The 11,055-nt window shown below is 40.9% G+C and overlaps 1 protein-coding gene across 2 annotated transcripts; it reads right to left on the bottom strand.

The window, feature by feature from the left end:
* Nucleotides 1-1,711: 1,711 nt before the first annotated feature.
* Nucleotides 1,712-8,789, bottom strand: LOC110990120 (UPF0696 protein C11orf68 homolog). 2 transcript variants are annotated; one of them, XM_022254966.2, is made up of 5 exons: nucleotides 8,512-8,789; nucleotides 6,410-6,756; nucleotides 5,682-5,909; nucleotides 5,045-5,242; nucleotides 1,712-4,281 (listed from the first exon to the last, which is right to left on the bottom strand). In XM_022254966.2, exons 2-5 carry the CDS (start codon nucleotides 6,706-6,708, stop codon nucleotides 3,900-3,902), a joined length of 1,107 nt encoding a protein of 368 aa, XP_022110658.2. In that variant the 5' UTR covers nucleotides 6,709-6,756; nucleotides 8,512-8,789; the 3' UTR covers nucleotides 1,712-3,899. The 2 variants fall into 2 exon arrangements, with proteins under 2 accessions (XP_022110658.2, XP_022110659.2); XM_022254967.2 differs by lacking the exon at nucleotides 8,512-8,789 and adding an exon at nucleotides 8,288-8,504.
* Nucleotides 8,790-11,055: the final 2,266 nt, after the last annotated feature.

The raw sequence follows: 11,055 nt of genomic DNA, 5'->3' as shown, positions 1-11,055 counted from the left end.
AATCACGTTGCGCGAACAAATGCGCATTGGGTGAACAGATTTCGTGCACTGTGATTGGTCCAACTCTTGGAGTCGCACTGTTGTGAAAAGCCAGTACTGAAATGGCTGCAGCTAGAAAGAACGCGTACTTTTTTGCTGTGGGAGCCGCCCATATAGCGACATCTCTATATAGGTGCATGTTTTATTTTCTAGCCGTAACCAAGTCATTAAGACAAGACCATGAAATCACATGCACTCATCTTCAAATTGATCAAAATGAAAGTGCAAATACCAAGCGTAGAAGCAGGTTTATTCTGAAAGCATACTGAAAACCCTTTGTTGCTCACGTTTATGGTTTATTTCTTTAAAAAAAATAAATAAAGCTATTTCTGTTTTAACAGGATTGCCACAGGCTCTATCCTATATAGGTCCATTGATGTTTTCCATTCGTGTAAATAACATGCCTGAATCAGTAAGTGACAGAGTTATTGATACGAATGCCAATGACGACACACTCTCACTAAATGGAACTAATGTTGGTGAAATGGTAGAAAAACTTCCTTTTGGCGCTGTTCGTAGCTGCCATGTCGTATTTTTATTAGCTCTTTAATTTTCGTTTTTTATCGTGTAATATCTCGGTATTTGGTGTCCATCGTTTTCTGCAATTGGGTTTTTTCTACAGTTAGGTGTTTTATTGCTTTAGCTATTTGTGATAGTGTTCGTGTGATTTTTGGTGTTGGATCCGTCCCTTATAAAGATAAAGTGACTTTTTACCTTGAGTTCTTCTTGTGACTTGTTTGATAATTCAACAATACCGTCCACGAGGGTACCATTGGTCTTCTCCAAATTTATCTTCTACTACAAGTGAGCTCTCAACCGTTCACTTTTCGGATTGATTGTTAACTGAATAATGAAATAATGAAAGAGTCGACCTTGTCAAAGGTCTTCCGGTGCTGAATGTGTCGCGCAGCTTTTCCCATCTGTGCCCGCTTTCGGACATGTCCGAGCCAACCCAACAGATAAACACGCGATGTGTTAAAGCACTGAGCGTGCTTTCCTACAAATGACTTAGACACGGAAATCTTTGTTTGAACATATTTTCAAGATGTTTCCCCCTACTGACATTACGACCTTTATGGACATTGCATCGAATCCAGCTCCTTTTACTAAGAAATTCCAACCAGATGTCAGACCCGTCAATGAATTAAAATGGCACGACAGCGCTCCAAAATGTCATAGAATTGTGCATTCCCGAGTTGATCTCCTCAACATTAAGCGTAGCTTGTGTTTTCTTCAATCAAGACCAAATATAGATTAAATAAATCATGACGAGCTTAAAAATTATCGTCCTGTGTAGAATATCTCTTTTCTTGGTAAGGGTATTGAGCGAGTAGTTTTTGATCAAATTGACGAATATCTATCGGGTAACTCTGTGTATTGTAAATTTCAATCTGCTTATCGCAAGTTCCATTCAACAGAGACGGTTCTTTTAAAAGTTTCTGATGACATTTTATAGTAGCTCTCACCAATCATCAAGAGATTATCTTAGTTATGTTGGACTTATCGTCTGCCTTCGACAAGATTGATCATTATATTCTGTTGCAACGCCTAAACAAACGATTTGGTTTCACTGGTCCAGTACTTCTATGGTTTGAGTCTTATCTTGTTGGTTGGAAACACATCATAAAAACAGGAGCATTTTCTTCAGAACAATCTATTTCAAACTCTGGAGTACAGGGTAGCATACTTGGTCCGGTTTTATTTAGCCTTTACTGCAGGCCACTCAAGGATATTTTTAGAAAGTACGATGCTGATTTTATGGTTTATGCCGATGATACACATATTTATTGTTCAGGTTAAGCTGGTGAAGTGAATACTACACTTATCGAACAATGCTTTGGAGAAGTTCGTTTTTGGATTACTTCCAATAGACTACTTCTAAACGATGGTAAGACGGACATTTTACATATTCACCCTAAGTTCCCTAATCCTTGGAAACTAGGTTTTATTCGTATACAAGTCTCCGTGAGTCCGACCGACTCGTCAGTTAGAAACCTTGGTTTTTATCTTGACTAAAAGAAATAAATGCATGTAATTCAAGTAATTGGGCAGAAAACGCTACACTTCCATGTTTATTTGAACAGATAAAATCAGAGAAAACATGTTTTCCTTAGAGGTGCTCTTTAAAATGAGAAAATCAAAAATTCATTGAAAATGATGCGATGAAATCATCATCTTGGTTTGCATGTCAAGTCTCAATCCAGTCACAAAAACGAATGGTTCTGGAGATATCGACCTACAAAGAATGCCACTCTGTGGGCATGCCACGAGACAAGTGATGGTGTATGATGTCATTCTTCAAGAGCAATCTGTGCTATGAGTTCTCTTCTTGAGGCAACTTTGATGACGATGCTAACTTAAAATGGGATTTGGAAATACATACTGCGAAAGTTCAGCACAACTTGTTTTTATACGCATTACTATTCACTGTAATAATACAAAGATTTAAATACTTTTCATTGGAAGAGACAAGATGGCAATTAATCAATTTTTTTAAAAATCCATTTGTCAATACTTTACAGAGGGCGCTATATTGGTTTCATCACACAAGGCACTCCTTGTCAAAAGAACTTAAGAATACAAATGTCCTCAAAGATATTCACGGTACCAACAAGATTGTGATGAAATATCGACTACTTCTATTGTCCAAACAAGCTGCTTATCATGATAAACAAGTAAAAAGTAGAATTTACTCTAAGAAAAATGTGGAAAACTGTGATACACACATTTGTATACAGACATTTGAAACGTTCTGCCTTGATGACATCATGCATTGACTTAAGAATATGGACAATGTCATTGGAGTGAAACCCAAAGTTCTCCCTTTCACTTCTTCAAAGGAATATTCATGGTCACATTCGAAAATATTCTTACATTTAATTAATAACGTTATAAAATAATCCTATTACATGTCTCCTTTAAAGTCCCGTGTCAAAAAGCTGCACAAAGTCTATGGACTTTTGGGAGAAGAGCAAAGAGAAGAAAAGAGACTGTTCTTGTGTTTGTCACGTGATTAACACAGAGCTCCTTTGGATTTTTGTTTGTTTGTTTTGTGTCTTTTTACAATGGGTATATTTGTATATAATTTAATTGCGGTATTTTCGTGTGTTGTGTGTTGAACACATTCTTTTAAATTAGATGTCACATGACATATTAAATATGAATAGTCAAAAATCAATGACAAATCAAACCATGACAACATCATAACGTCGCTTTGAATTTTTTCATTATGAAGACATATTTGACTATCCCACTTAGTTTCAAGGCAACCACATATTTCTTGAAATGCTGCAAGGTTTCTCTGTGGGTAAAATTTAATGAAAGTCCCAGTTTGCCAAGTACATGTAACCACATGCACCCTTTGCAAAACAAACTACATAAAAAGTCTTTTTACACCACGGTAGAACAAAAAGAACTGCCAAAAGCAAAAAGGCTTCTCTGTAACTACGTGAAAAAGCCAACAAAAACAGAAAAAGAACAGCTTTTTTGTAACCATGGAGAAAAGTTTACAAAGAAAAACAAACTGAAACAGTTTAACAGAGAGAAAAACGAAAAGACGCTAAAATCAAAACAAAGCATGCTTCTCCATACTTTGCAGAAAAGCCAAGAATAGCAAGCGAGTTCAATATTCAAAAGCTTATGCCCAACAAGAAGTGCTTTAAACACCTTTCAGAAAAAAAGAAAATGCACATGAGATCTACATTCTCATCAGCACAGCCATAAACCATTTTGCACTTCGGTCTCGAATGACCTTTTCCTTTTGACATACCAAACCGGCATGGAATTCAGGGCCCTATGTGTGGTTCAAAGCCTGTGCAACATGCAGTTCACGTAGGGGCAAGATTGAATTGGGCAGATCTTCATTCATACGTCGACGTTATGATGGAACGGTTCTGTCGGACTTCAAACTCACTTGTGTAGATGGTTGGCTTGAGTCCCCACTCATTCCCCCGGTAAAGGCCCATGTAGGAGAAGGCGTCAGGCTTGTAGGTCAGCTGGCAGCGGATGCCCAGCTTCCGCAGCCTGGCTTCGAGTTCCATCACATCCACCTTGTCTGTGAAGTCCTGGGAGTAGACGCAGACGACATGCCGTGGGCCGTTGAAGTCCCCCACAGTGGGCGCTGAGCTGACCTTGGCGGATATTCCCAGGTGGCCGGTGATGGTGGCCTGGAATATCCTCTCCCATGTCAGGTCTGCGTGAACTCCCGTCTTCTTATAGAGTAGCCACTTGCCTACCAGACATCTATTTGGAAAACCCAGAAATGAAGAAGATTAGAGGTCTATGTCTGTTATTTAATCATATCTTAGAGCCTCAGCTTTCCGCATAGAATTTTTGGAAATGAGTTTTGTAAATATTAGAAATTTGGGTTAGAGTTCTAAATGGTTGAAACCAATAATGGGATCAAATTCAAAGCCACAATGAACTCGCAGGCAAGCAAATGGTACAATCTTATTAGAGCAGAGCAGCAGAGAAAAACTATGTACAAAGTCTATGGGATTTGGGGGAAGAAGGAAAAGATAATGGAAGTGAAAAATCTGAACAAAATGAAAAGCTTTTCTTCTAAACTCAAGTGAAAAGGCAAAGGATCACATAGTGACTTCTGTCTGCTAGGAAACAGGGAACGCACTACCCAGAGTCAAAGGAAAATGCATTCTCTGGGACAATGGTGTCTTTAAGGATAGGCATGCAAAGCGAGTGAGATGCAGAGACCCACTTGGATCACAAAGTAATTGGCTACAGGTGCGAGTAAACGTTTATTTAACTGTCAAAATAAAAAAAACACCATTCTCGCATTTGTGATATAAAATACCGATTTACTAGAGCCTCAACTCACCAGAAATAGAATGTACGGATTACTGAGTAATAGTCACAGATGCCCGAGTGTGGATATAGATACAAAGAACATATCAGCCGAAGATACCCACAAGTATACTCATCCACTGAGCTGGCTTGGCCCACCCTTGTTGAGGATCTGAAATCATAATAATGACAACGTCCAACTCACCTGTTGTCCACAGCAATCTGTTTGATCTTCTCGAAAGTCACAGGTCTTCCCGACTGCACTAAGTCCTCAAAGGCTTCACAGAGGCCATCAATGTCCCTGCCTTGGTATTTGATTTTACCATCGTCACACAGTCTAAACGTGTAATTCCTCACTATTGGTGCACGGGCCGAGATCCAGTGAATTGGTGATCCCTTCACTCTGCAACATACAGCCACCCCCACAAAAGTGAGTATTACATGAGATATTACAAAGTTGACAATGAATACACGTGATGTACCTAGAATCAAATAGTAACCCATTCTGCACAAATGCATTTGCAAGGGCTAACAATTAATAATCTAATCACATATAGGTAGCCAAAATATTCTAAATCTTACGAGATTTCAATTCTTACAAGAGACTCCTTGCAGTTGGTACAGTTCCTTACACAGGTCCTTTAACATGGCAGGGAACCATTGAAAAAAGAAAAAAGAAGCACAATTCCTCTACAACCTAGGAGGTTCTCCATGAAAAGCCAGAGGAATCTCTTTTTTTTTTTTGATAATCATCACAAATGAATTTTAAGATCTGTAGATGACATTTATAGAAACAGTAAATCCAAAACCAAACCACTCCACAAATTTGCAACAAGCCTTACTCTCTGACTCTGGAAGGTGGGTACATGGCCAGAAATTCCTCCGCGGCATGTTTCAGGCTGACCTCCTGCTTCGGGTTTGGGTCAAAAATGAGCCAGCCCGCTTTGTTAGTAACGTTGCCTTGAGTGGCTAATTCTGTGGCCGTCAGCTGTTGCCCGGGGTACCTGCTAGCCTGTTCATCGGCAGGCCTGAGCTGTAGGCTGAGTGAGTGTTTGCTCTCGTGGGGTGAACTGGTTGTAAAGAGAAACGACAAAAGTAAGTTTGGAAAGCAAAACCTCGCCAAAAACTCCACAGCCGCTACAACTTGAAACAGAAATGGCAAAACAATAAGTCCAGAGAGTCAGGTTCTTTACTTGCCTTTCAACTTTGTGAACCAGGTACAATGCCCTGCCCCAGTCCACATGTGAATTGGATTTTCAGTAGTACCCAATTCAATGGACCATCATATTCTTCAGTAATACCCCACCAGACCCCAGAACCCACCTTGGGTTTCGCCCAAAAGAAGCTTCTGGAGGTTTCCTCTCACTTCTTAATTTTTTACTGCTCGTCATAGCTGCCTCCTTAAAGGTTTCTTCATGCTCTCGAGTAATAGTGCCAAAGGCCGTTTTTGGATGCTCGACTTCATCTCTTGGACGCTTTAACAACAAATTGAGAGTGCAAGACAACTAGGCAATGACAACTTCAAGGTCTTGTAACTGAAGTGACGGGAGAGTATCAACAACAAACTCACTCATTCACCCAAGGAGGAGGGATCTGTCCAGCCAGTAATTTCTCCACTCTGCTAACGCACTCCCCGAAGTCGCCGTCGACCCAGCTCCCCGTGGCGGCCACTGACCGGGCTTCTGCAAAGCCGTTGTCCAACTGCTCTGACACCCAGGGCTGGGGGGCACCAGTCTTCTTCTTGGTGGGCTGGGGTTGATCGGCTGGGTCTGTCGAGGGTTGAACATGTTGGAGTAAATTGACGAAGGGGCTGGAGTCCGTGTAAACTGGTTCCAGTGGCAGGATGTCCTCTTCATTGGAGTTTGCCATAGAAACAGACAAACTTTTGAAAAGTTTCCCTAAAGTGAAGATGTCGACCTGTTGAAACAAAAATGCAAACATATTTTTCATCAAAGATCAACCTCGAAATGGCCATGAGCATCGCTAGGATTTTTTTCCAGTGGAAACAGGGCAAAGCACTCAACAGACTCAAACTGACAAACTTTTCATAGAGAGGAGGGGTCAATTCTGAGGTATTTTCAAGCAAATTGCTAATTCTCAACCCCTGTGCTCTTTTTTTCTTCTTGTTCTTTTCTGTCCCTCTTTATTTTTCAGGGTCTTTCTGAGGGGGGATTTGGCTAATTTGCGTGCTGGGCACGCTCCATTTTGAGCCCCATGGCCAATTCTTGTTGGAATGTACCACCTTCGCATCTAGGCCTATGCCAGGGTGCCCACCAGCCTCTGTTTCCTTGGCCAGAGAGAGGGTGCGACACGCACTAAATTTTATACACAGAATGGATGTGCTTTAGGAACAATGGCACAAACCATTATCCTGACACGATAATAAAGCGGTACCCCTCTCTCACAGGCTGTGGCATGCACAAGAAGCTGCTTGGAATTCATGGTACCAGTGTTTCTCGGAGACTTCATCTTGGTTCAGCTTTAATTAGTACCCTGAATTGGTAATGACATGATTGTACAGGCTGTATTGACTGGCACAGCATCTTAACACACAAAGTGTTTATGGAAACTTTGCAACTTTAGGCATATCAAGACCAATCTTTATCCAATATTCAAGAATTACTCTATGTTGCGAATATCGGTGTCAATAATCATGCCCAAAAAATTCATGACTCGGAATAAAGTCACAACTATTTGTACCGATGTTGGGGATTGCAAATTTGGGGACTCTGTTCCCATAATGGGAGAACTACATTTTAACTTTTGAATTCACCTTGGTAGATGACTGTGGCATCATGCTCAATAACTGTAGGGTTTATGTTGTCAAACAAGGGCAGGGTTTTGAGTTTTGAGGGAAATCATGAGGGGATGCTGTGAGTGTTTTAACACATGACACATGGTGGATTCAAATTTACATGACTACAATGTAGTTACAATTGATAATTTGAAATTTCAAAAAATGGGGTCACAGCAATATGTAGAGTGTTGTCTTTCATTTTTGAGGGGTTTTACCAGTTTTGCAAGATTAAAATGTCAAAAAACTATGGAGTACACAAGTATACAATCCCCTTGATGTCAACATCTACAAGTACATCCAAAATTCATGACATGACCCAAGGCCCAAATATTAATGTCAATATCTACATTCACATTCAATAATCCAATATAAATAATACTAGAGTAACCCATCCTACATGTCAACCTCACAAAACACCAAATGTTAGCTGGCCTGCGCAGGACATGCTGGAGATAAAGTCTCGACAACATTCGACAGGGCAAGTTTTGAATACGGTCGTGAACAATACTGACATGACTGATGTAAATGTTTGCAAGCTGCAGAGCAACTAGTGAAGTTTAGCAGTGAAAACAGACGTCAATATTTGCGACTTGGGACAAGTCGTGAATTTTGGACGTCAATATTGGCGATGTCCCTTCAGATCCACCATACCTTGGAGACAAGCGCTCATGATATTGACTGATGATTGTGATGGTGATAGGGCTACAGTAGGCTAAATAATTTTGACTTGAGCATGGTTTTAGTAAAATTCTGAGGCTTATATCTGCTACATCCAATCGAATATCTAAGTTTTGTCCTTCGCAATCCTTTCACAATCGATTCACAAGTAAGACCATATCACCATAGGTCCCCACCCGAAACGGGAGTTTACCTACCGCCTCAATGACCGGTTAACTTGGTATTCGCTCCAGTTGAAGTGCGCCCTCACCGGCCGGTAGAAAATGACTAGCGGAATCGAAAACGGGCGAAATTGAAGGCATAGTTTGACCACTTGCTTCATGTCTGGACTAACTCTGAAACTCCTGGTTATTATTGTTTTTCCATCATGATGAGATGAACTCGATGAAACATTGTAGGTCAATGTGTGGACAGTGTGGTAATTAGGACGTTTGAACTTCTCAATCCCACAACTTGAGCCGCCGTCAGCCTTGGTGTAGGCTTAGTGCATAGAGCGCCCCCTTTAAATTTCATTTCTTTCTACACGTACACACGTGTAGTACACTGTATAATAGCCTTATGTGCCATAGACGGACCCATGCAGTACGGTCCAGTCCCCGAAGATTCTGTCCTCCATCCAGCAGACGACTGGCTCGTGTAGAATGTCTCTCCGGACTGTTTGTCATGGATTATTCTTCGGCACTTCTCAAATGTAGAACGTTAATGAAAGAAAATATAACTCCTATTAGTTAAGATACTTTGCTAGTATCTTATAGAGATTAATATTATTTTGAACGTCGTCTACAGCGTTCAGAATTGACAGAGAGGTAGGTCATTAGTTTGTTGTTTGCAAGGGTCCCATCAAGTTACAATCTGTTCGTGTCTAAATTTCACCGCGTGCGCAAAGATCAGAGTCTGCTTGGCCCCGGCTTTTCATGTTTGCTGGAAAGCGGCCAACAGACTCCTGATCGCAACCTTTTCAGCTGCACCTAAGGCTTTGCTGCTTGGAGGATGACTGGGAAAAGCTTGGAATTATACTCCAAGATAGCTGATTAGCCTATCTCAAGTCTCAAGTTTCGTCTTCAGTTGGTGGTTTGCAATGTTGTTTCGCAGGTGGAACATTCAAAGTTGACGAAACTTTCTTGATGGCGAAAAGTTTCAATGTCCAGTTCTTCAGGTATTGACATTATGATCTCCATAGCAGAAGTCATGTAGCTCCTCCTTTTGGGGCGGACACTGTACACGTGAGAGCAACATCATCAGCGTATATGCTCTCAGCAGTTGTTGGCAAGTTAGACGTATAGATGTTGCAGACGGTCGGTGCAAAAGGACAGAGCCCTGAGCAACACCCTTTTAAGCCGGTGTGGTCGACTTCTTTGACCGTCACTAGTGAAGAACACAAAGGATGTGGTATTGGGGAGCTGCATGATGAAGTCAGTGAGCTGACTGGAGCTGATTATTCTGTAAATGGTACACGCTGATTTATTCACTTAGCAATGACTGCACTAGAAAATGTGAAGCCTGATTATGGGGTGTTTTTTGGTTTGATGTACCCTAACGTGCCGGCCCCAGCGGCGTAGCCGGGGGGGGGCTTCACGCTAAAGTGGGGGGGGGGTGACTGGATGTTGGACATATACATGTACATAATGGTGATTACATCAAAGTATACATGTGTGCCGTTTCTGAAATGAAACGGGGGGGGGTCTGCAGGGCTCCTAAGGGTGGCGCTCTTTTCGCCTCCAGTGCCTCGCCGGAGCAATATTTTTACCTCAAATTTCACAATAGGTGTAACTTCATCAAACTCCTAATATTCTGATTCAGAAATCTCGACTTTACTTACCTGCTTCAAAGTTCTGATGGATCATTTTCTCCCACTTTGCAGATTTTTTTTTCTGAAGTGCAAAATGAGCTCTTTTAGAATGCTCCCAAATTACGAAATGATTTTTCTGGCAAACGTATGGTTAGGTACGTTAGTAGAGGTACCAAAAAATGATCATAATTTATCAACTTCAAAGAACTTCTGAAATGTTTATGTGGGGGGTTCTTATATATTTTCAAATGTGCTACGTTAGGAAACAGTCATCTGAATTCTTGCCCATTTCCAGACGCCGTTGTTTTTGAATTTCCCACGAAATTCCGTGACAATGAAATTGTTCCAAACTTGATGGCATGAATTATGAAGATTATGCCAGTAGGCCTGTTTAACTAAATGAACTTGAAGGTTTTCAAAAAAGGTTTGGCAACACTGTAGGAAGCAAAGCCAAGTGAAAGTCAAAGTGCACCGCGTTTGAGGACTCCTTTTTTATTTTCTCCAATTTTTTGTAGAATAGCTATGTACACACAGGGGTACACAGGTTCAGGCCATGAAGTAGCACACATTACAGTTATTATTCAAAGCATCAATCCCACAAGGGTTGGGTGAGTTGGGTAAATTTCTTCCCTTTGCAGTTCCTCAACATTTTTTTTATAAACTTCAAAAAGCTCTTCGATACCCTTTTGTATTGATCGTCACTTTTGCACTACTTTGATTCAACTGTTTTATGTTAATGAACGTGCTAAGCGCAAAACCTTAGAATAAGAATTGACGGGCGTCAGAGTGTGCCTAATACTTTATTCTTGTAGTCGATATGACATGGTTTTGTTCAAAGATTGTGCATCGCCGCGCTCGGCGCAATATAATCTCTCGATGTATGTTGAAGAACTAAATTGTTGTAATCGCATACGTACCCGTGTACGTGTTATGTCATACAGATATGAGTATG

This window comes from Acanthaster planci, linkage group LG01 (assembly GCF_054643075.1).
Source record: "Acanthaster planci isolate LZ-2023a linkage group LG01, COTS_SCS, whole genome shotgun sequence".
NCBI lineage: Eukaryota > Metazoa > Echinodermata > Asteroidea > Valvatida > Acanthasteridae > Acanthaster > Acanthaster planci.
This window is presented reverse-complemented; position numbering and strand designations above follow the sequence as displayed.

Excerpts from the sequence above, each read along its gene's own strand:
- LOC110990120 (XM_022254966.2), bottom strand. The coding sequence starts at position 6,708 with ATGGCAAACTCCAATGAAGAGGACATCCTGCCACTGGAACCAGTTTAC. Across the intron at positions 5,243-5,681 it reads CCACCTTCCAGAGTCAGAGA|AGTGAAGGGATCACCAATTC; the intron begins GTAAGGCTTGTT and ends TGTATGTTGCAG. Across the intron at positions 4,282-5,044 it reads CAGATTGCTGTGGACAACAG|ATGTCTGGTAGGCAAGTGGC; the intron begins GTGAGTTGGACG and ends TTTTCCAAATAG.